We start from the raw sequence: 26581 nt of genomic DNA, 5'->3' as shown, positions 1-26581 counted from the left end.
ATTAAGAGACTACCCTAGACTACGAGAAGACTCTACTTAGAAGTAGTACCTACGAGGCTTCTATATAGTAGAAATAGGTCTAGTTAAGCTCGCCGAAAACGTAAGAAATATTAAGGTTACTAGACTTAAACGAATTAAGTACTTAGTATACTCTATTATATATATAAGTAAGTAGATTAACTACTTAGAATCTAAAAACCGCGCGCTAAGACTATTCTTTAGAATAGCGTAAGACCTCTTCGATTATAATAAAGTATATAACTCTAGCCGATAGCTACTTATTATTAAGGATAAGTATAGTAGTAAACTATAGACGTTCGCTCTACTAACAAGGAAGTAGGTTAAGATCTTAAGAGTATTATAGAACTTTAACGCCTAGATTATAAGATAATATAGGCTATATATCTATATATTTCGGTATAATAGAGAAAGAGGAGTTTTCTCGTATTTTGAAAAGTCGGAGTATAAGAAATTTATAGAGGAGAAGGGGATAGCTATTAAGTTAACTTTACTATATATAAAGGAGCCTAATAGTAGGAGTAAGAAAGTAGGATAGGAGGTAATTTTAAGGTCGATTATAGTACTCGTATACGCTAACCTTCTAGAGGATCTATAGCTAGAATCGACGTAAGTAGGAGCTTACCTATATAATATAAGCCTAGTAGAAAGGTATAACTAGAAATTACTAAATAAAGTACTACTATAATAGTTTCGAAACTACTATTACTATTTTAATCTAGACGTAATTAAGCTAATTACTACTAATTTAAAGCTAGATTAGAATAGTATCTATATCTATAGTTGTAGAGTATATACTATAAAAAGAGATAGAGAGGCTAGACTATTTAAGAAAGAGTTTAAAACTATAATAAGAGCTTATATTAAATACCTCGTAGGTTATATCGTATTAAACATCTATAGAATCTAGATTCTAGAGCTAAAAGAAGTTATTATTACTTATAACGTTATCTTTAATAAAACTAGCTTCTATAATAAAGCCTCTAAAGGAGACCTAGCTTTAGAAATCTAAGAGAAGAGAAGTCTAGTTAACGAGATTTAAGAACCTTTTAATAAAGCCCTTTAGGACGTAGATATAATAATTAAAGGTATCTTTAAAAAAGATAATATACTAAGAACTTATTAACTATAAGTTAATAAGAATAGAGAAAGCCCGATAGATATTATAGAAGCTTAGCTAGAAGAGGCGAGTACTAAAATATACTAGCTAGATACTTAGCGCTATAAGCTAAAATCGAGGGTAGAAACTAGCGGTATTAGACTTTTAACTCCTAAGAATACCCCTAAGTCTAAATAGGCTAGAGGTATAGGAACTACCTTAGAATAGACGTCGTCGACGTCGGGGGTATTAGAGGAAGTACTAGCGGAGCTAAACTTAACTTCGTAACTATAGGAGAATTATATTGTGAGAGTAATCTCTTAGGTAGTAGTTTAGTATATACTTATCGCTTTCGATTATTAATATATTAATAAGAGAACCGCTAAAGCCGAGTCGTCTAAGAGATAGAAATTAGATAACGAAACTATAGTAGCTTAGAGTAAGGATAATACTAAGTCGGTTACTCGAGTAATAATAACTAAAGCCCCGATAAAGAGAACATAGAAGGTCTATAAACAAATAAGAGAGTATTTGACTAGAACGAAGTAGAAACTAGAAGAGGAGAAACTAAAGAGAGACTCCGATAAAGAAAAGGCGTTAGGAATCTATACTATTCTAGATAGAGATATTAATTAATTAGATAGGGAAATAGAGTAATTCTTAGAAACGTTCTAGTCGCTAAAGACTTAGGAAACTATTAAATAAAGGCTCCTAGACCGAGAGAGCTACGATAATATCTACGAGATAGTTACCGCTTTAATTATTCGGAATAAGTATCTATTATAGGCGAAGAGGTACTTATCGACGCCTCTAAGTAGTAAAATAGAGGGGGTAAATTGTAACGATTCGGTTCTACCTAGGGTAGACTAGGGTTATTATAAGGTTAGTATATTAAGAAGTAGGCGTAAGATTATTACTTATAGATTTAGAGATCTATTCGTTATAATAAGAGTAAGTTAAGCCGATAATATACTATTACTATAAGTAGTTAAGTATAAAGCTTCTATCTAAGGAAATTACAATTATTATATAGAACTTCCTTTCCTTAAGTTCGATAGGTTTACTAGTCGAACTCGTCGAACTCCTAGCCGGTTCGATAGGTTCGCCTAGCGAACTTATCGAACTTCTATTATTACGTAATAGTACTCTAAACCGGGGCCTATCCGCTAATATAAATATTACTAACTTTAACTAAATTAAGCTATTAGACGGCGGTCCTAGAAACTACTTAATTCCTATAACCTCGCCTAATCCTAGGACCTTTAGTCCTAGGAGTATTACGACGCCGAGGCCGACGCTACTCGTAATACTATTCTCTATTTGGACTAGCGGGTCTATACGCTTAAGTACGACTAAGAAATACGTTAGTTAAAGGCTATAGACTTTTCTTTCTTCTAATATACTACCTAACTATACGACTAGACGTTCTAATATTGTAGCCCTCGGAAAATAAATTAATTTAATTAGAAGAAAGATAGTACCTTACTCTCGCTACGAGAAGATAGGAAAAGAGTATATAGTTTCTCGAGACCTAAAATATAGTTATTATAGTATCTATATATCCGCGGAAAAGTCCTACGATATTAAGGAGATAAATCGAATACCCTTAGTTTATAACTAGGAGAGTATTAAGGTTTAGGAAGAGAAGCTTTTCCTAGAGGACGAGTAGACCGAGGCCTAGATCTAAGAGATACTAGCTCGTTATACTCGTATCTACCGATAGTAAAAATTCCTTTAGGAACGGAAATAGAAGATAATCTCGGCGGGTCTTAACTCGCTAGACGAGTTAGATAAGTTAGAGAGGAAAGAGCGGTAGAAGGAAGAAGAGGAGAAGAGGGAGAAGAAGGAGAGGGAAGTAGAAGTGGAACGACTACTAGCCTACCCTACCCCGCCCGACGACTTCTCTACTTATAACCTATCGCTACTCGATTTAAATTTTAATCTCGGGTCTTTCTAGGAGGCCCTAGATACTAGCGGTAGAACTTTTTAAGCTACTTAGGGTAGTTAAGGTTACTTATTAGTTTCTATATATTTTCTAATTATAGGTAGTCCTTCTATTTTATTAGATAACGTAGTTTTCCTCTAACGAGTTTATAGTCTAAGATTTTCTCGACTTTATACTTGGCGTTAGGGTTTACTAGTTCTATTTCTATAACTAGAGCTAGTAGTACTCTAGGCGGTACTAGTTTAAGGAGAGATATATAGAATACTAGAAAGATATTTATATTTTTTAGTAGAGCTAGTTTGTAATTTAAAGGTCCTTTATACGCTCTAATTTTAAATAGTCCTAGTTTCTTATTATCTAGTTTATTACTTAGTCGTTTTGTTTAGATATTTTGTCTAACTAAATAAACTCTATCTCCCTCTCTTAGCGTAGGCTCCTAACTACGTTTCTTATTATAGTAGGACGCGTTTTATTCTAAGATAAACTTAAGTTCTTTAACGAGTTATTTATAAAGAGAGGAAAGGTCGTTAACGAGGATCTTTTCTACCTAATTGTCGATAGACGCGTTATAAGGTTCTTAGAACACTATTTTCTTATAACTAAAGTTAGCTTTAAATAGCGATACTTATATTATCTCTATAGCTATACTATTATACGAGAACTAGGCTATTAGTAATAAGGCGACCTAATTGTCCTATTTATAGTTTATATAATACTTTAAGTATACTTCGACTACTTAGTTTATTCTTTTATTACCTCTATTTGTTTATAGATAGAACGATATTAATAGCTTTCGCTTTATTTCTATATAGATAGTTACGGCCGTCTAGAATTTAGATATAAATAGTTTATCTTAGTCTAAGACTATTTCTTCTAGGGTACTATAATTCGTAACTACGTACTAGATAAAAGCGTATACTAACTTCTTAGTAATACTTAACTCCTTATATAGTATTAGGATTATATACTTAGTAAGTCTCTCTATTATAACTAAGATCGCGTTATATTCGACTTCTATTATTAGATCTCTTAAGAGTAGAAGTTTAACGATAAAGTCCTATAATATTATTTTCTATAGTTTCTTCGAAATAAGTATCTATCCTATAAGTCTATAAGGTGTATAGTATATAGATTTATTTCGAATATAGGTATTATATTTAGTTACTACTTTTTTAACTAAAGCTCGTAGCTTGTCGATATAGTATTACTATTAGATTCTTTAGAAGGTTCTTCTAATTTCTTAATAACTATATTCTAGGGCTTTATAGAATTTCTAGATAAACTCTAAGGTATATAGGCTTAGTACTTTAAGTTTTCTGTCTTTATATAGCGAGTTCTCTTTAGAAACTACTAGTTCTTTATTCTAGGCGGTTATAATATTATTATACTATAGGCCTCGGATTTTAGTAAGGGCAGTAATTACCTTAGTATTAGGGATAAGATTTCTATTCTTATCTTCTTTAAAGATAGCTTACTTTTTATAGATCTTATCTCCTTTATATCCTAGTTAACGGCTTAAAGCGTTAGCTCGGAGATTGTCCGTTCCTTTTACGTACTTAATTATAATATTAAAATAAGCGAGTTCTTCGGCCTATTATACTATTTGTTAATTGTCTAGTTTCTTTATTATTAAGAACGTTTATAGGTTCTTATAATCTATAAGGATAATAATAGGGAATTTGGCTCCTTAAAGATAAATCTTCTAATGTCTTAGTACTTTAACTATAGCTATAAGTTTCTTCTTATAGATATTATAGTTCTATTTAGCCGGCGAGTATTTTTCGGAGTAATATATAATAGAGTATATCTTTCTATTCTTGTCTAGTTATAGGTAAATAGTACCTATAGTAGTATCTAAGGTATCGGTCTCGACTATACTTAGTCTATTAATACTAAAACTCCTAATAACTAGTTTCTTAGTAAACCGGTCCTTAAGTTCTTATATAGCCGCTCTCTTCTTTTCTCCTATAAGGAAGGGTACGTCCTTCCGGGTAAGGTTAGTAAGCGGTTCTATAATTTTTAAATATCCTTTAATAAATTATCGGTAGAAGTTTTTAAAACCGAGAAATAACTAGACGTCTTTAATATTTTCTAACTCCGGCTAGTCCTTTATTCGTTAGATCTTCTCTGGGTCGATATTTATTTTTCCTAGTTCGATAATAAACCCTAGAAACCTAGTCTTCTAAGTACTAAACTCGTACTTCTCTAGCTTTAGTCTAGAGTTAACCTTTACTAGGGCTTCTAGGACTAAATAGACGTACTCCTTATAGTTACTCTCGTTTTCTAAATAAACGAGGATATCGTCGAGGTAACAAATAATAAACTTATCGAGGTACTCTTATAGAATATTATCGTTCTATCTCTAGTATATTATAGGGGCGTTAGTTAACCTAAATAGTATAATAGTATATTTGTATTAGCTAGAGGGTATAATAAATACGGTTATCTACTTATATCTTTCCTTAATCCTAATAAGGTTAAAGGCATTCCTCTAGTCGAGTTTTGTAAATATTTTTACTTTAGCTAGTCTATCCCGTAGATACTATGTATTTAGTAAAGGGTATTAGTCCCTAATAGTAATATCGTTTAGTCTTCGGAAGTCTCTATAAGGTCTTCCTTTATTATTACCTAGTTTTACTACTACTAGTATATTTAAAGTAACTAGTAATTTAGATAGCCTAATCTATTCTTTCTTAAGTCTACGTCGACGTATTTCTCTAACGTCTCGGAGACGTCGAACTAGTGTCGTCTTAATTTCTTAGAAGACGGTTACCTTTCTTCTTTTAGATTAATCTCGTAATTCTATAGTTAATATTCGGGTAAGGCTCGAAAGTCTTCCGGGTTTTCGAATAACTTCTTAAATTTTCTATACTATATAAGTACTTGTTTTTCTTTACCTACGTCGGTAGTAACCTATAGAGGACCCTCTATTCCTTCGAGGTATCCGGGCACTTTAGAGGAGGTAGTGTAAACCTCTCTCTAGCCTTATAGTTAAACCTACGTACCCTTGTAGGCGTATCTCCTATAGGCTATAGTGTTAGTATACTAGTCTATTTCGAGGTTATACTCTCGGATCTAGGTTATTTCTAATATAGCCTCGATATCTCCGATTTCGGTAATATTAAACTAGATATTAGCTTTATATCTATCTAGTAAGGATAACTTAGACGGGATAGTTACTTTGTTAATTTGTCTATTACTATAGTCTAACCTATCTACTAGCTATAGAGTATATAGGTAAATACTAGTTATAGAAATATTTAATTTCTCTACTATACGGGGTAAGATATAGTTTATACTAGCTCCCGAGTCGATTATAACCTTAATTAGTTTTCCTCTAATTTTTATCTCGACTATAATTTGTTTTCCTTCTCCTATAACGTATAACTCGTAGGGGTCTAATAATATCTCTATAACTTTTACGTCTCGAAGTAGGTCGGTCTATATATAGTATTATACTACCTATTCTTATAAACGATAGGGTATACTAAGGCGTAGGGTATAGGTATTAGGGACTAGGGCTTTCTACTAAGTAAACTCGCTTATTTGTCCTTTAATAAAGGAGACCCGCTCCTAGATATACTTCTCTAGAGCTTTACTAATAATCTCCTATATATCTCCTAGTTTAAGGAGATTGTTTAGTTAGGGTAACTACCTAATTAGTTTAAGGAGTTTAATAGTTGTCTTCTAGGTACGTTCTTATTAGAATACTACCCTTTTTGTATCTACGAAAAATACTTTATAACGCGTGTCGGTTACGGGTTTCTCTCCCTATATCTAATAGTCGGCGGTAAACTTTTAGCTATCCCTAGTCTTCTAGATATTTCCTTCTTCTATAGTCTCTTGAAAGTACTAGTACTCCCCGTGTTTTAGAATTACTTCCTCGGGTTTATAGGCCGAGAGGCTGTTAGGTTCTAAGTCTTCCTAGTATAAGGAGTCTCCGATCCGGTGTTTCTAGGCTACTAGGGGTACCTTAGATCTTATCTAGACTACCGAACCGACTTCGGTAGTCTCTTACTTACCCTAATTATCCTCTAGTAGAGTAGCCTTATTTATTACGGCTAGTCGTTTAGTATTACCGAACTGTTTTTTCTAGCCCTTCTATAGCTTTCCTTTATAATAGAAACTAGCTAGGTAACCTTCCTTTCTATACTTAAAATAAAGTCCTCTCTCCCGTCGATAGTTTCTTTTCTTATTAGAGAGTTTTAGTTTAGAGTAGGTAGTATTAAGTTATTTAGACAAGGAATTACTATAGTAATATAGTTTCTTTTCTTTATAGTAATATTAAGTAATATATTCCTAGGTTTTTCCTCTACGAAACTTATAAAGGCGGTTATCGAGCTAGATAACCTTCTTAATTAAGGTTACTATATTAGTAAAAACTATTCCTTACCTTACTATTTCTTTTCTAAGGTACCTCTTAAGGCCCCTCTAGAAGATTTCTATTAACGCGGCGGAATCCTAGCCTAATTTGTTTCTATAACGTTAGAACTCGGTAGTGTAACTAATTACTAACCCGGTTTAGGTTAGGCTTAAGAGTTTCCGAATAGCGGTACGTTTTACGTTAACGTCGCCGAATATTCGTCGGATTTTAAACTTAAAACCTTAGAAACTACTAAATATCTTTCTTATAGTCTACATTATATTTCTACCTTCCTTATTTAGAAAGTAATCTTCTAAGAATAGTTAAATCTATTAGTAAGCTTCTCCCTTAAGGTACGAAGTAGCCTATAGGCTCTTCTCGTGTCTCGAGTTAAACTTATCTTTATTAAAAGCGAAGTAGAGTTCGACTTAGAGTAGAAACGTTTCTAACTTAGTTCTTTTCCCTTTATACCTCTCCGGTAGGGCGACCCTAAGAGTTTTAGTATTTTCGACAGTAATATTTCGAGTGTTAGGTATACTAACGTTATTATTGTTGTTATTGTCGTTCGCGTCTGTAGAACTACTATTCTAGGCGTCCGGAGAGTTAGTTGTAAGGGTAAGGTTAATACGGCTAGTAGTTAGGCTACCGGTCGTTGCTTAGGCTAGTCCGGCTATTATTAATAATCTAATACTTACTAAGAATAGGTACTTAAAGTGTAACGATTTAGTCTTACCCGGGGTAGACTAGGGTTATCGTAAGGTTAGTATATTAAGAAGTAGGCGTAAGATTATTACTTATAGATTTAGAGATCTATTCGTTATAATAAGAGTAAGTTAAGCCGATAATATACTATTACTATAAGTAGTTAAGCACAAAGCTCCTATCTAAGGAAATTATAATTATTATATAGAACTTTCTTTTCTTAAGTTCGATAGGTTCGCTAGTCGAACTCGTCGAACTCCTAGCCGGTTCGATAGGTTCGCCTAGCGAACTTGTCAAACTTCTATTATTACGTGACAGTACCCTAAACCGGGGCCTATCCGCTAATATAAACATTACTAACTTTAACTAAATTAAGCTATTAGACGGCGGTCCTAGGAACTACTTAATTCCCGTAACCTCGCCTAATCCTAGGACCTTTAGTCCTAGGAGTATTACGACGCCGAGGCCGACGCTACTTGTAATATAAATACTCCGATAAATTGTAAGGAGCTTCTAAAAGCTACCTCGGTTATTTAGAGTAAGTACCTAGTATATATAAAGATAAGCTTACAAGTAACTCCGAGTATTATATATATAGATCTTCCGGCTCTTCTAACTAAATAGAAGAATCTCGAAATATACGAATTAGAAGACAAGTTTATTAAGAATATAGTAAACGAAATTAAGAACCTAGAAAAGAAGAACTATTAGATAATCTGTTTAATAAGCGATATACTAAAGATACCTATTCTAGTAAAGTAGGTATTTATATATAAGCTCGATTAGAAAGGCAAATTACTACGTTATAAATTAAGGCTCGTAGTAAGGGGTAATCTATAATATAAGAATACTATTTAATTAACTTATATAGTAACCTTAGCTACTAAGTCCTTCCGCCTATATTGCGCTTTAGCTACTAAATACGACCTTAAGATAAAATAGTTTAACGTCGTAAATACCTTTGTTAATATAGTACGAAAGAAGAATAAAGACTTAGTATATTACTACCTACTACTAGGATTTAAGTAAGTAGATAAGTATATTAAATTAGATAGAGCGCTATATAGATTAAGGGATTTCCTAGTACTATAGTACGATAACTTTATTACTATAATTTAAGCTTAAGGCTTAATGTTAAGTAAAGAAGAGCTATATTTAATATATAATAAGGAGTGTAAAGTTCTTATCGTCTTCTACGTCGATAATATTATCGTATTATACTATAAACGGAATAAGGCCGTAGCTAAGCTTGTATTTAATAGAATAAGACGCTTATACGAGTTAACTAAGCTTAGAGACTACTATTAGTTTCTTAGAATTAGAATCTTAAGAGATAGAGTTAAGAGGACTATAGAACTAGTTTACGACGTATATATCGAGAAAATTACTTTACGTTTCGGCTTAGCCGAGAGGGTAATTCTAGTAACTCTACTTCTAACTATCGACTTTGTTAAAAACTAGGATTAAGCGTTAAAGGTAAAGGTTAAGGAGTTCTAAGAGAAAGTTAGTTTAATTCTATATACCGTAATTATAATTAGGCTAGACGTCGCTTTTATAGCCTCCTAGCTATCTTATTTCCTTTAAAACCTAGCTCCCGAGTACCTTAAAGTAGTAGATTAGACGATACGTTACCTATTTAGAACGTGTTTTCTCGCTATTTAATTCTACGCTTATCTACTTAAGATAAGCTTATCTCCTAACCTCTTAGATACTCTAATTATAGCTTCCGATACTTTATTTATAAACGACTCTAAATTACGTAGGTCGTCGTATAGTTTTATTATTATATTATTTAGAGGTTTAATCTATTAGAGAGTAACTCGACAAGGTATAATTATACTCTTAATAATAGAAGTAGAGCTTCTAGAACTCTTAAGTGTAGAAAAGGAGGCAATAGCTCTTTAGAGGTTATTTAGAGATATTTAATTAATTCTAGGTTAGCTATAGAAGATCTATTATAATAACTAGCAAACGATAAGGCTTATTATATAGAAAGGAGGTAGAGTAGAAACTAAGCTAAGGTATATAGATATCTATAATATATAGTTAAGATAGAAATACTAAAAAGAAAGCTTTAAGGTAGTTTATCTTCTAACAAATAAGATACTAGCTAATAGTCTAACTAAGAACCTACTAAGGTATAAGTTTAAGTACTTTCGATTACTTCTTAACCTACAAGATATTAGGGGCGTAATTGAGAAGCTAGATTAGGGTTAATTTAGGTACTTACTTACTAAGACTAAGCTCGAGCTAGAGTATATTAGAGAATTGTTTTTATATATTATATATTTATTTTATTAGATAAGTTAGAGGTTCTTATATAGGTTTACGGCGATTAGAATAGTTTAAAGAGGTTATAGAGATAGAAAACAATTGACATTAAGCTACGCCGGGCTAGAGAATAGAATATATTAAGGGGACTAGCCCCGAACCGGAATACTAGACAACTAGCTAACTACCCTAACCGAGTATAGAAACGAAGCTAAGGGAGTCGAACCTAAGGAGGTAAGTATAGCTTAAGAGGTAACTCTCGGTTCCTAAGCTAGAGGTACGATCTTAAGTACCTCTATAAAGAGGATTTACGCTTCTTTACAAGCTTTACTTTCTCCGAAAGAAGACCTTTAATCTCTTTGAGATTAATTACTATATCGTTTAAAACTACCTTTATCCTAGCTAATATAGAGGTAGGTAGACTACTCCTTTTAAGTAAGTTAATTTCCTTCTAGGCTATACTAGTAACCTCTAAAGCTACACGAGCCGAAGCCCGGAATTTCGTAAGATACTACGTTTAATTAGTAGCGTACTAACTAGAAATAAGTAGTAGAATATATAGAAGCAGAGTATAGAGGCTTCCTATCTAAGTCTTTTTTAAGACTCTAGCTATAGGCTACAATAAAGCTCTTATAATAGAAGCGAGTATAAGTTAGAACTAGGCGGCAAGGGTGCGAACCCTCTGTATAGGCGAAGTAGCGATTACTACCTAAATTATAGTAGTAGTAGCTAATCTTAGTCGTTCGACTATTTAAGAGAGACTAAAGGCAACTAGAGTAAGGCTCCTTACACTTAGTAGTACGAGTACGTTTCTAACCTTTAGCTATAGCCGTAGGACGGGGAGAGACTAGAGTAGGAGACTATAATAATTAGCTATTTAGTTCTATAAAAGTAAGTATAAAAACTTACGGGAGATAAGCTCGGTAAACTTAAAAGACTCGGAGAGCCTCTACTACTAAGATCTAGATTAAAATTATTCTCTAGACCGTTACTACTACTACTAATACTAACACCTAACAACTCTTCCTTCCTCGCTATAAGGCGACGGTACTCCTTATAGTTACTAGCTTTAAAGGCGACGTTTATCTAAGTAGAGATAAGCTTAATCTCCGGTAGTTCTAGTAGCTTCGAAGGAGTACGGTTTTTACGCTTAATTTAAGCGCTAGGATCTACCTTCGGAATAGGAGGTATAACTAGTTTATTCTAACTAGTAGAAGGAATAGTACTACGACGAGTATTGACTTGTATAATAGTTACACGAGCGGTAGCGAGTTATTTGGCGGTTTGACGTCTCTTTAGTATAGTAAAGATGTAATTAATTAATTAATTAACTAGAAATAGAAGGTAGAAACAATAGAGGATAAGAGCTAATTTCGACAAGATATAGAGGGTAAGCGTTGCTTATATACTTCTAGGAGCTTACCTCTTTAAAGCTAAGCTTATATTATTTACTTAAGGATAATAGAATAAATTATAATCGGTTAAGTTCGGTAAGCGATATAATATTATATTTCTAAGTATAATAGCTAAAGCTAAGCTTAGAAATAGACTATTTTAATACTTATAGGGGGTAGAAATATAAAAGGCTAAGAATAGTAAAGTGTAGTTAGATAGATAGTATAACGATTTAGTTCTACCCGGGGTTAACTAGGGTTATTGTAAGGTTAGTATATTAAGAAGTAGGCACGAGATTATTACTTATAGATTTAGAGATCTATTTGTTATGATAAGAGTAAGTTAAATAGATAATATACTATTACTATAATAAGTTAAGTACAAAGCTCCTATCTAAGGAAATTATAATTATTATATAGAACTTCTTTTCCTTAAGTTCGATAGGTTCGCTAGTTAAACCTATTAAACTCCTAGCTAGTTCGATAGGTTCGCCTAGCGAACTTATCGAACTTGTCTCGTCACGTGACGGTACCCTAAACCGGGGCCTATCCGCTAATATAAATACTACTAACTTTAACCGAATTAAGCTATTAGACGGCGGCCCTAGGAACTACTCGATTCCTATAACCTCGTCTAATCCTAGGACTTCTAGTCCTAGGAGTATTACGACGCCGAGGCCGACGCTATTCGTAATACTATCCCCTATTCGGACTAGCGGGTCCGTACGCTTAAGTACGACTAAGAATTACGTCGGTTAAAGGCTATAGACTTCTCTTTCTTCTAATATACTACCCGACCGTACGACTAGACGTTCTAATATCGTAGCCCTCGGAAAATAAATTAATTTAACTAGGAGAAAGATAGCGCCTTATTCTCGCTATAAAAAGACGGGAAAAGAGTATATAGTCTCTCGGGACCCAAAATATAGTCGTTACGGTGCCTATATATTCACGGGAAAGTCGTACGATGTTAAAGAGATAAATCGAATGCCCTCGGTTCGCGACTAGGAGAGTATCGAGGTTTAGGAAGAGAAACTTTTCCTAGAGGACGAGTAGACTAAGGCCTAGATCTAAGAGATACTAGCTTGTCGTGCTCGTATCCGCTAGTAGTAAAAGTTCCTTCGGGAATAGAAATAAAAGATAATCTTAGCGGGTCTTAACTCGCTAGACGAGTTAGACGAGTTAGAGAGGAAAGAGTGCTAGGAAGAAGAGGAGAAGAGGGAGAAGGAGGAGAGGGAAGTAGAAGTAGAACGACTACTAGCCCACCCTACTCCGCCCGACGACTTCTCCGCTTACGACCTATCGCTACTTAATCCGAATTTCGATCCCGGGTCCTTCTAGGAGGCCCTAGATACTAGTAGTAGAACTTCTTAAGCCGCTTAGGGTAGTTAAGGTTATTTGTTAGTTCCTATATATTTTCTAACTGTAGGTAGTCCTTCTATTTTATTAGATAACGTAGTTTTCCTCTAATAAGTTTATAGTCTAAGATCTTCTCGACTTTATACTCGGCGTTAGGGTTAACTGGTTCTATTTCTGTAACTAGAGCTAGTAGCGCTCTAGGCGGTGCCGGTTCGAGGAGAGATATATAGAATACTAGAAAGATGTTTATACTTTTTAGTAGAGCTAGTTCGTAATTTAAAGGTCCTTTATATACTTTAATTTTAAATAGTCCTAGTTTCTTGTTATCTAATTTGTTACTTAGTCGTTTTGTGTAGATATTTTGTCTAACTAAATAAACTCTATCCCCCTCTCCTAGCGTAGGCTCCTAACTACGTTTCTTATTATAGTAGGACGCGTTTCTTTCTAAGATAAACTTAAGTTCTTCGACGAGTTATTTATAGAGAGAGGAAAGGTTATTAACGAGGATCCTTTCTACCTAGTTGTCGATAGATATATTATACGGTTCTTAGAATACTATTTTCTTATAACTAAAGTTAGCTTTAAATAGCGACACCTATATTGTCTCTATAGCTATACTATTATACGAGAACTAGGCTATTAGTAATAAGGCGACCTAATTGTCTTACTTATAGTTTATATAATATCTTAGATATACTTTAACTACTTAGTTTATTCTTTCGTTACCTCTATTTGTTTATAGATAGAACGATATTAATAGTTTTCGCTTTATTTCTATATAGGCGGTTACGGCTGTCTAGAACTTAGACGTAAACAGTTTATCTCGGTCTAAGACTACTTCTTCTAGAGTGCTATAGTCTATAACTATATACCGGATAAAGGCGTATACTAATTCCTTAGTAGTACTTAACTCCTTATATAGTATTAGAATTATATACTTAGTAAGTCTTTCTATTATAACTAGGATCGCGTCGTATTCGACTCCTGTTATTAGGTCTCTTAATAGTAGGAGTTTGACGATAAAATCCTACGATATTATTTTCTATAGTTTCTTTAGAATAGGTATTTGTCCTATAAGCCTATAAGGTATATAGTACGTAGATTTGTTTCGAATATAGACGTCGTATTCGGTTACTACCTTCTTAACTAAAGTTTATAGCTTGTCGACGTAATATTACTACTAAATTCTCTAGAAGGTTCTCCTAATTCCTTAATAACTATATTCTAGGGCTTCGTGGAATTTCTAGATAAATTCTAAAGTATATAAGCTTAGTACTTTAAGTTTTTCGTCTTTATATAGCGAGCTCTTCTTAGGGGCTACTAGTTCCTTGTTCTAGGCGTCTATAATATTATCGTACTATAGGCCTCGGACTTTAGTAAGGGCGGTAATTACCTTAGAGTTAAGGATAAGATTCTTATCCTAATCTTCCTTAAAGATAGCTTGCTTTTTGTAGATCTTATCTCCTTTATATCCTAGTTAACGGCTTAAAGCGTTAGTCCGGGGATTGTCCGTTCCTTTAACGTATTTAATTATAATATCGAAATAGGCGAGTTCTTCGGCCTATTGTGCTATTCGTCGATTGTCTAATTCCTTTATTGTTAAGAATGTTCGTAGATTCTTGTAATCTGTAAGGATAATAACTAGAAACTTAGCTCCTTAAAGATAAATCTTCTAATATCTTAGCGCTTTAACTATAGCTATAAGTTCCTTCTTATAGATATTGTAGTTCTATTTAGCCGGCGAGTGTTTCTCGGAGTAATATATAACGGGGTATATTTTTCCGTTCTCGTCTAGTTGTAGGTAAATAGTACCTACGGTAGTGTTTAAGGTATCGGTCTCGACCGTACTTAGTTTATTAATACTAAAACTTCTAATAACTAGTTCCTTAGTAAACCGGTCTTTTAATTTCTATATAGCTGCTTTCTCTTTTTCTCCTATAAGGAAGGGTACGTCCTTCCGGGTAAGATTAGTAAGCGGTCCTGTAATCCTTAAATATCTTTCTATAAATTGTCGGTAGAAGTTTCTAAAACCGAGGAATAACTAGACGTCTTTAATATTTTCTAACTCTAGCTAGTCTTTTATTTGTTAGATCTTCTTTAGGTTAATATTTATTTTTCCTAGTTTAATAATAAACTCTAGGAACTTGGTTTTTTAAGTGCTAAATTCGTACTTCTCTAGCTTTAGTCTTAAATCTATCTTAGCTAGGGCTTCTAGAACTAAACGGATATACTCCTTATATTTATCCTTGTTTTCTAAATAAACGAGGATGTTATCGAGGTAATAAATAATAAACTTATCGAGGTATTCTCGTAGGATATTGTCGTTCTGTCTCTAGTATATCGTAGGGGCGTTAGTTAACCCGAACAGTATAACGGTGTATTTATATTGGCCGGAGGGCACGATAAATATAGTTATCTACTTGTGTCCTTTCTTAATCCTAATAAGGTTAAAGGCATTCCTCTAGTCAAGTTTTGTAAATATTTTTGCTTTAGCTAGTCTGTCCCGTAGATACTACGTATTTAGTAAAGGGTATTAGTCCCTAATAGTAATATCGTTTAGCCTTCGGAAGTCTCCGTAAGGTCTCCCTTTATTATTACCTATCTTTACTACTACTAGTATATTCGAAGTAGCTAGCGATTTAGATAGTCTAATCTATTCTTTCCTAAGTGCCGTGTCGACGTATTTCTCTAACGTCTTAGAGACGTCGAACCGGTGTCGTCTTAGTTTCTCGGAAGGCGGTTGTCTTCCTTCTTTTAGATTAATCTCGTAATCCTATAGCTAGTGTTCGGGTAAGGCTCGAAAGTCTTCCGGGTTTTCGAATAACCTCTTAAATCTTCTATACTATATAGGTATTTGTTTTTCTCTACCTTCGTCGGTAGTAACCTGTAGAGGACCCTCTGTTCCTTCGAGGTGTCCGGGCGCTTTAGAGGAGGTAGCGTAAACCTCTCTCCGGCCTTATAGTTAAATCTACGTACCCTCGTAGGCGTATCTCCTATAGGTTACGGTGTTAGTATACTAGTCTATCTCGGGGTTATACTCTCGGATCTAGGCTATCCCTAATATAGCCTCGTAGTTTCCGATTTCGGTAATATTAAACTAGACATTAGCTTTATATCTATCTAGTAAGGACAATTTTGACGGGATAGTTACTTTGTTAACCTGTCTATTAATATAGTCTAACCTATCTACGAGTTTTAGAGAGTATAGTTAAATGTTAATTATAGGGATATTTAACTTCTTTGCTATACGGGGTAAGATATAGTTTCTATTAGCCCCTAAGTTAATTATAACTCTAATTAATTTTCCTCTAATCTTTATTTCGACCGTAATTTGTCTCTATTCTCTAGTAGTATAGAGCTTATAAGGGTCTAATAATATCTCCGTAACCTCTATATCTCGGAGTAGGTCGGTCTATATACGGTATTGCGTTGCCTATTCTTACAAACGATAGGGTATACTAAGGCGTAGGGTATATATATCTAGAATCGGGGCCTCCTATTAGGTAAATTCGTTGGTTTATCCCTTAACGAAGGAGACCTATTTCTAAATACGTTTTTCTAGAGATCTACTAATAATCTCCTATATGTCTCCTAGCTTAAGAATATTATTTAAGTAGAGTAACTACCTAATTAGTCTAAGTAGTTCGATAGTCGTCTTCTAGGTACGTTCTTATTAGAATACTACCCTTTTTATATCTACGAAAGATACTTTATAACGTATATTGACTACGGGTTTCTCTCCCTATGTCTATTAGTCGGCGGTAAACTTCTAGCTATCCTTAGTTATCTAAATATTTCCCTCTCCTATTGTCTCCTAAAAGTACTAGTATTCTCTAGGTTTCGGGACTACTTCCTCGGGTTAGTAGGCCGAGGGGCTGTCGGGTTCTAAGTCTATCTAGTGTGAGGAGTCTCCGATCCGGTGTTCCTTCTTTACTAGAGGTGTTTCGGATCTTAACTAGACCGCCGAACTCGATTCGGTAGCCTCTTACTTTCTCTAATTACCTTTTAGTAGGGTAGCTCTATCTATTACCGCTAGTTGTCTAGTAGGGCCGAACTGTTTTTTCTAGCCTCTCTATAGCTTTCCTTTATAATAGAAGCTAGCTATGTGACCTTCTTTTCTACACTTAAAGTAGAGTCCCTTCTCCCTTCGACGTGTCCTCTCCTTATTAGAAAGTTTCTTTCTATTCTTTTCTAAAGTGTTAAGTTCCCTTCTACTAATTGTATTAAGTTCTATCGGATCGCTGTAGCGGTTCTTTAATAGGCGTATATAGTAAGAATATACTCCTTTCTTTTTAATACGGCACTCGTATGCTCGGTTATTAATCTTAATAGCGGCTTCACTTAACTCGTAAAGGGTCTTAAGAGGATCTATACGCGATAATTCGTCCTTTACGAATTCCTTTAATTCTCTATAGAATAGTATTCTAAGGGCTTTATCACCTAGTCCTAACCTGGCTAAGGTTTACTAGAAGTCGATATTATATCGGATAGCTGACCTAGTCTAGGTGAGCTTAAGTAGGGCTAGCTCTAACTTCTTCTTAATATCGATGTCCCCGAAAGCCTTCCTTATACCGGCTACGAAGTCTTTTATTAATTTAAAATAATCTTTAACAAACTAGGAGCAAACTGTAGACACTAAGCCTGTTTAGGTCTTATTCTCCTAGTAATCGCTAATATGAGGTTCGATCTAGTTATAGGCCCTTCCCTCGAAGCGCGAGATTAGGAACAAAACCTTGTCCGTGTCGTTCCTAAACTTGTCTCTATAAAAACCTATATAGAGCTAAGCCTTTATAATAAACTGCTCTAGGTTGGCTAGGGTTCTATTATACTTGTCTAGCGGAGGGATTCGCAGGCCTTCCTTTGCCTCGATCACAGTAGGGACTAGTGGAGGTAGTAGTGCCGGGGTTCCTACGACGCTTCCGGCTAGACTAGTAACGTTTGGAGCTATTAATAATCTAGTGCTTACTAAGAATAGGTGCTTAAAGTGTAACGATTCGGTTCTACCCGGGGTTGACTAGGGTTATCGTAAGGTTAGTATATTAAGAAGTAGGCACGAGATTGTCACTTATAGATTTAGAGATCTATTCGTTACGATAAGAGTAAGTCAAACAGATAATATACTATTACTATAATAAGTTAAGTACAAAGCTCTTATCTAAGGAAATTATAATTATTATATAGAACTTCCTTTCCTTAAGTTCGATAGGTTCGCTAGTCGAACCTATCGAACTCCTAGCCGGTTCGACAGGTTCGCCTAGCGAACTTGTCGAACTTGCCTCGTCACGTGACGGCACCCTAAACCGGGGCCTATCCGCCAATATGAACACTACTAACTTTAACCGAATTAAGCTATTAGACGGCGGCCCTAGGAACTACTCGATTCCCGTGACCTCGTCTAATCCCAGGACTTCCAGTCCCAGGAGTATTACGACGCCGAGGCCGACGCTGTTCGTGACAGATAGGTGGTTCTTTGGAAGACAATATTAAGCGAGGAGTATTTAGGTTTCCGCTATTTGGCTATATTTAGATAGCTCCTATAGGTTCCTGCGATATATAATCACTAGACAATACTAACCTAAAGCTGCGTTTGACAGGTGAGCACCACTTTAGGTGGTTCCTAAGCTCACCTAGAGGGTGTGTCGCAGACCAGGTCAGTCACGTGGGCAATATAGTTCAGGTGCGCCACAAGGGAGTGGCTCAGGCTGCTCACTGGCACGTGCTGAGCACAGGGCCATATATATTAGATGCTCAGCTGTCCTGAACCTAAGGAGTTAGACTTATTTAATATACTGAACCTCCACCCTGCCTGCATGCTGTGTAATACAATTTCTAGTGTAGGATAAATGGCTTTTCCACCACGATTATTGATTAAGTCGAAACTTTTATTTTCCACAGTTTTTGAATTATAATCAGGACGTGTTGTTATTAGTTATATAGACTCTTTATTATTGTCTACGAATTTCAATAAATTCGGGCTTCCTACTACTATTGCAAGAGAGTTGCTTGACTTTCTTTCCATGCAGCTTAGGTTCAAAAAATTCGTTTTCGAATAACTGTAGTTAGGGTAGAAAACGCTACATTCTACGGGAAATGTCCTTTCAATAAGACAATTACCTTTACCTATATAGAAGACTATTTAGTATGAGACTCACAGTACCGTAATATAATCAGACACTTCCAGAAGTTACAATTAGAGTAATTCTAACTGGAAAGAAATCTTCACACATTCCTATGCTTATTATTTCCAATCAACACTTGACCGTAATCTCAACGCAACACAACAAACCTCCTTTGTAAGACAAGAAAGTACTAAGTTATTGATCTCAATATCAGACTCTCTCTGTGCTCCTTTCTTGCTCGATCGACCATCAACAGCATTGATTGTAGATATTTCAAACGGTTATTCACAAAACTCATAAGTTAGACAAAGTGTGTGTGTTTTATTTCTTCCAAATTTAATACAACTACTCCCATAGATACTTCAAGCATTTTGGAACTCATAGGTAAATCGTCGGACGTGTAGACCCCGAACCTCGCGCGGAGTAATTCTTTCTGTGCGCGATTTTACCAATTAGAAATGGAACATGGCCGACGCTCCAACAAGGACAATGTCAAAACTTCTTGCAGTCAGTAGAGATGCATTGAATTAAAGACTTGGTACGTACATACAGATCACATAATCAGATTGCGGTGGACGGAGTAAATGTGCAAAACTCATATGATCTTTGAATGTTTTCTACCTTGAAATTCAACGATACAAAAAGCAACTCCGAAAACAATACTGCAACTAAACTCAAAGTCTCAAAAATATGTATATCACATTGTTTTTCTGTTCATCTTTGTATCATGGTAAGTTGCGCAGATGCAAGTGAACATACGGGCTGTTTCGGGAATTATTAGTGTTAAATGAATATAGGAGTAGCCGAAAGTGCATTTTCAACAAATAAGATATTTCCCTCCAAACTGCTTAACAAAACAATTTGGTGTAGAAGTTTTATATATACGTATATTTATATATATGTAAGTCTGCTGAGGAAAGAAATACTTATTAGAAAGTAATTAAATCCGCTAAGAAGTAGACTCAAATGAGCGCCTGTGTGCCTAGGCCTAAAGCTTGAAGAAGGCATAGCATTTTCTCTAGATAACAGGTATACAATCATTGAGAAGTTTCTGGAAGTATTGTTTGTTGAAAACAATAAAGAAAGCAATAGTATTCGTGTCGAAGTACACTTCTTTTGGTCATACTAAAATTGCCGTTGCTACCACTACTTGTAACATCTGACGTAGATTAAGACTTTCGAAGAACAACGCAGCTAATATTTCGAGATATTTCCTGTTCCTGTGATTTTTCGTAATCCAGTGTCAAGCACATGTAAACAATGAGTAAACTCGATCTAAGTAGTACGATACTCTTTGAGATAGAAATTTAGATTAATTCATAATAAGCGTTGGAATAATTGTGTATGGGAAGTAAAACCTACAGCTCAGTTGTTGGAATGTGTGGAGAGCAAAAAAAAAAAAACATTTGGCAATTTAAGAGAGTAGATGATTTACCCAAGATACTGAGTGGATTGAACACTTGTTCCAACTTGACTTCGGATCTCGATTTTCTGCCTCTGGTTGCCTACCAAATAAGTTACATTCTACTTCATTTTCAAGTGAGTACCGGGAAATGTATAGCCGTGTCGCGTACGACTGCACGTATCATCAATGTGTAGTCATCACATATGACCATGATCATTGGACGAATGCCTCACGAACCGCCGAGCAAATATGCAAAAGGAAGGAAGCATATATTGCAACCCAGGTATTATATACAACAGGTCAACCTACCTTCGCCAAAAGAATCAAACACACCAAAAAACAATATCCAATGACTCTGCCGTAGCAGGTCGAGCTATAACGCTGCAATCGAAACCAACCAAATGTGCCAGCCAAAACGCGCCGTAAGAATGCAATTCGAGATGATTCCACCCGGCATGGCCTATCCAAACCTTCTTCTATGTCTATCTAACGATTCCGGGTCCTCATGTGGATTTCTGGGTCTGCGAAATCTCTCCGTCTTGGTTCCCGTCAGCACTCGTTTTCTTTCTATTCACCACCACGTATTCAGGCTCGGATCCATATTCACCTTCGCTTGCACCAGGAGTTGGTGGTAATTGGCCTGGCATCGGCGGAGTCGTGTACGTCTGATTCGCCCTCTTCTCTCTATTGATGTTCTGCGATCCGAATTCCGTAGCCAGTGGGGAGATGGGGTGGTGTGGTGGAGGAGCGCTGAATGTGTCTCCTAAAGGGGTCCGTTGTTGAGGACTCGATCGGCCGGAGGGTGTGCGCGAGAGGGAGATGCCGGCTGCTTGTTTGGCTTTTAATCTTTCTTCGGTGGCTTTTATTCGTGCTTCGAGGGCTTCGAGCTCGGAGGTTTGTGTGGATACTACTCTCTTCCTGTGAAGCGCGATACGGTAAGGATAGAACTAGTGGTAGTGGTTTGAGGGAGAAACGCACTTTTCTGATACTACCGCGTCGAGATCTGCTACACTGTTGTCGATTTTGAACAGATCATTGAGGGCTAGGGAGAAGTTTTTGGCCATTGTCCTGCGCTGGTTAGTGGTGTTGTGTTAGTGATTGGGTTGTAACTCACGATTGCGGTCTGGTACTTGGCTTCCATTCGCGGTCAAGCTCTGCGTCCGACATGATGGATAGTGAAATTGATTGATTGATATTTGGAAGAATGAAAAGTTGTGTTCTCTGAAGCGTGTTGAATTCGTATAAATCTGTTCAATGGCTGTCTGGGGATCTTCAAGCAAGGTTCAGCTGCAATAAGGGGCCGCGAGCTAGTGACTCCGGACAGCTTTCTCGGGGTTCTTTGGGGAAGTAAGGTTATTGTATTGAGGAAGACCAGAGAGAAAATAATTACGGTGATAGAAACTGGCCGATATGTTTTATAGAATTGTATTAAAAGGACCGCACCGTCATGCGGAGAGCAACCGTTGAAAAGGGGTCTGTCTGGGCTGGCGAGGGGTGGGAAATAAGGTTGATGCTAGTAATCTGATACGCTGGAGAAGCAATGAAAGGGCAGACCAACCATTGTGACCCGGCGGCCTGATCTTGTGGGGAGGATGCGCCTTGCATGTGAGGTGGCCACGGGAGATGGGCTTCGGTTGCGGGAGTCGATTTAGGGGTTACATCAAGTTCGAACGATAACAGTAAACTGCAATGCAGTTATCTTGTATTAGATTATATACTTACAACTTGTGAGTGGTGCAGTCTGTAGCAATATGTTAGTAGTCAAGTGTTACCAGATTTGGAAATAAGTCGTGCACCTATGACACACGCGGATTGCAACCCTCGGCTCTGTAACTCAATCCTGAGGGGCGTACAGATTCCAAAGAGCAAAACAAGAAGAAAGCGAAAGTATAGCATCAGCCTTAGGATTTGACTTCTCTATTTGCGCGTGTATTAAGATGACGATGAATATAAATCTCTTTTTTTCTTTTTCGCAGTACGATGCGCTCTTTCCATAAACTCGTACCACTGCGCACGTGATGTTGGAACTTTTGTCCCCCGTCGTCACTTTTCCCATTCACGAAGCACCACGCAGCAGATCGGAATTCCATCGTGAAAACGCGCATAATCCATCCAAACAATCACGACCAGCACTCGCGACCGTAACATCGACGACCACGAACACATCACCACATTAATATCGACGCCTCCATGCATCGCGATCGCAATCACTCGTAAATGTGTGGTCCGAATAACCTCATCGCGGTCGAAATTCCTCGCATCGCCCCGAGTCTCGTGGTCGAGACTCCGTCGTGGCTCCCATTCACCTCGTCTCCAGCCGTGATCGCGACACATCCCTCGATCGCTGGCGAGGAGGCCGTAGTGGCATGAATCATACGGCTTCTCCAACGCCCTCACACGCCAACATTCACGCATACACGCCTCTTGAATGTCTATTGCTTTTTCAATCGCTACTTAGTTTTGGGACTCGAGAGGAAGATTTTGTTCGAATTTCCGATGCTCTGACACACAATGAACTGGTCAAAGGGGAGCCCACATATGAGGCGCAAAGGTTGAGCGTGGATGCGTTGCGACAATTGTATGTGCAGCTTCTCCACGAAGAAGTGAAGACGGATGGACCGGAGGATGTACAGGAAGATGGCACGCAGTCCGGGACGAAAAAGAGGAAGATCCCCAGTCCATCTCTCCCGGCTCCCAAGGATGTCCAGCAGTGCAAGGAGAAGCTGCCGCTGATGGTGGATCGACTATATGCCAGGTATCGCGAGCGCATGATTCAGAGCATTCGAGACGAGGAGAGAAGGTATGCTCAGGTAAAGCGAGAGATTCAGGAAATCGAACAAGGACTTTGGGACGACAGGATACGAGAAGAAGATCGAGAGATACAGAGAAAGGCGATCGCTGTCACAGATGGACCTACTCATCCAAGGACGAATGGAGTCTCAGCAACTCCTACCCCGATTGATCCTCCACCTCCGCCGCCAGAATCGAAGAAATCGGAAGATCACAAACCTCACGAGAATGTGCAGCCGTCGCCAGTACCCTCAGAATCACAAGAGCCAAGGGTATCCCCGAAGCCCTTGAAACTTCCTACTCCTCCAGTTGCTCAACCGCCGGCACCACAGAAATCAGAAGGCATCTCATTGCGCGAAGTTCTAAATACACCACAGCCAGAGCAAGCAATCCGACCCCCACCGCAACAACCACCAAATGTGCAGACTCAACCACAAAACTACTCAAATCAACCACCACAGCAGCCATTGCAATCACCTCATCCACTTCCACATCCGGTCGAAGTGCGTTCCGCCACCGGTCCTTCGGGTGCAACTCCACACATCCCGTTGAATGGTCCGAACGGTACCCCAAATTCTTCTTTCAATGGCCCATCGAACGGTTCGATAGCGAGGCCACCTCCAAAACGGCAGCCGAGCACAAACCCTCAGCAGCAAATCCAGCACTCGCCTCAACTTCCATCTCAAAGTGGTACACAGTTCCAATGGCATCATGAGCAACCGTACCCCCCACCGCAACAGATGCAACAGCCTCACTATCAAGGAGGAAATTCTCAACAGCAGCACTACAACGGTCCGAAATACCCTCCTCAATATACCCAGGTAGGCCGTGGGAACTTTCCACCTCCCCATGGATTTCCTCCTCCAAACCATCATGTCCCATCCTCACCATCGCCTCTCGGTTCTCAGCATCCATCACCTGTCAATACCCAGCATCCGTCACCGCTTAATACACAACTTCCACCCCCCTTGAATACCCAACATTCCCCCCATATGCATCATCAACAAGGTATATTGTTACCTCCGCCGAATGGCGTGGCGAGATCACCTGGCTCTCCAGGCATGCCGCTGGATGCTTTGGCAGATATGGCCGGGCAACAATATCGTCCACCGCCGCCTAGCTCGCCTATGACTGCACATTCACCCCAGATGCAACCACCGCCCCAAGGCTATCACATGCAGCCACCTCCTATGGGACATCCAATGCAATACCAGCAAAGGCAGGCCCCCAATGTCCCTTCAAACGGGCAACCTCATGGTCCTCCCCAGTGGAATCAGAATTTTCCACCTCCGCAATATCACCCACCACAGGGACCGTACCCACCTCAGTTCCAACCGTCTCCGAACCAAAGATTACCGTATCCTGCTCCAGCACCTCTGACTCAGGTTCAAGAAAACAGACAGTACAATTCTCCATACAACCCTAGTGTTGCCGGAAATCAGACCTCAAAGCCTGTTGCTGGTATTCCTCAATCTTTGTCCAAGCCAAGACCAAGTCAGCCAAACACTCCTCTAAACCAGAAGGTATTGAGATTTACCACCGGAAGCGGTACCAGATGGACTCCGACACCTACTCCGTCGACTCCAGGTCGTGACCGCGTCATTCAATCGCCTGCCGTGGAACCAATAAGCCCCATTTTAAAACCTGCGAGTCTTCCTCCAGCCACAAAAAAGGTACCAACTAAACAAGATGCTCCAAAGTCAGAGCCGAAGAAAGCTGGACGACCACGTCCGATTGTACAACAACGTACCCGTGCTGGAAGTACAGCCTCTTCTGTTGTGCCTGGCTCAAATCGAAGTCAGTCAGTTGCATCTCAGGTAGACGATGACTTTGGGGGTCGACAAGTGAAGCAAGAAGTAGCCACTCCTATTGGGTTGGAAGATGGTGGCGATACCACTGCGGACGAGTTTGTTGCTCGTCCCAAGCCACGCCCGAGTCCGCAGAAGAGAAAGCATGCTGCAAGTATTCGAACCAGCTCAAACTCGCCAGCTCAAGTGTTGTGGATGCGGAATTTTCCGAAAATATCACAATCTGCACTGGAGGGTGTTGCTGCCCACAAGAACGCCAGTATGTTTGCAGCTCCCATCAAGGAGCGTGATGCACCTGGTTATAAAAATCTTATTCTACGGCCTCAAGATTTGAAGAGCATTCGGTCAGCGATTAACGCTGGCCACCGAGCCGCTACTTCGCTGGCACCTTCGGACATGAATCCGTCTGCAACAAATGTTTGGCTACCCATATCTGAGGATCTTATCCCTCCTAAGGGTATCATCAACAATGCACAGCTCGAAAAGGAATTGATGCGAATGTTTGCAAATGCGATCATGTTCAATGCGGATCCCGATCGTGGTCTAGGGAAACGGCTACAAGACAGTAAAGGGAAAGGAGATGAGGTTCTCGGCTACGAGATTGACGAGGACGGCGTCGTAAAAGACACTCGCGCCATGTTTGCTGATGTAGAGAAACTGGTCATGGAGCTGCGGAGCACCGAAAGGAAAAGCGAGGAAAGACCTCGCGATGTGAGCTTAGCTGATGCTGTCGACGACGATGAAGACGAATTAGTTGGTGATGAAGGTTCTGTCCACTTTGGCAGTCTTGCTAAGCGCAGACGAAAGGGTTAGAGTTGTGTTCTGAATTATGTGTAGAGTATAATAATGTACCGAGTTCAACTTGACTTGAATAAGTTACAATTACAATAGACCATCCTGATGGGTAAATAATAATGAGTAAGCCAAAGTATTCGTACGTGTATGGCCACTCGGGGTTGAATCGGCAATCCCCAGCACTGCCGAGGATTCAAACAACGGAATCGTCATCGCTCGAAATAGCACATCAGTTTTAATGCAGACTTTTCTTTTCTTTCTTTCCACGTTTTAACTGCGTATGATTGCCAAGCGTCTTGTTAGTATTTTTCTCTGGGCATTGTCGAGTTTGCAGGATTGGTTGCCACGCGCGGAATGGCAAACGTGTTTTGGCCTTCCCCAGAAAATGCCTCTTTCGGTTGTTTTCTTCCCCGCCAAAACAGAACGCCCCGCCAGGTACAGCACGAAAATACGTAACCTACCACCGACTTTTCCATTCTCCGCTGCGTGGTTTATTCTTTTGCACGGATGTCC

General features: G+C 38.0%; 2 protein-coding genes across 2 annotated transcripts; one reads left to right on the top strand and one right to left on the bottom strand.

Moving 5' to 3' along the window:
- Positions 1–21178: 21178 nt before the first annotated feature.
- On the bottom strand, positions 21179–21842 carry GLAREA_03597 (uncharacterized protein; the record flags this gene model as incomplete). The annotated part of the gene is made up of 3 exons (XM_008083850.1): positions 21179–21593; positions 21654–21743; positions 21790–21842. The coding sequence occupies 3 exons, from the start codon at positions 21840–21842 to the stop codon at positions 21179–21181; spliced, it is 558 nt and encodes a 185-aa protein (XP_008082041.1).
- A 1199-nt stretch (positions 21843–23041) lies between these two features.
- On the top strand, positions 23042–26086 carry GLAREA_03596 (Bromodomain-containing protein; the record flags this gene model as incomplete). The annotated part of the gene is made up of 1 exon (XM_008083849.1): positions 23042–26086. One exon carries the CDS (start codon positions 23042–23044, stop codon positions 26084–26086), a length of 3045 nt encoding a protein of 1014 aa, XP_008082040.1.
- Between the last annotated feature and the right edge of the window lie 495 nt (positions 26087–26581).

The sequence above is a fragment of the Glarea lozoyensis genome (assembly GCF_000409485.1).
Source record: "Glarea lozoyensis ATCC 20868 chromosome Unknown GLAREA2, whole genome shotgun sequence".
Lineage (NCBI taxonomy): Eukaryota > Fungi > Ascomycota > Leotiomycetes > Helotiales > Helotiaceae > Glarea > Glarea lozoyensis.
This window is presented reverse-complemented; position numbering and strand designations above follow the sequence as displayed.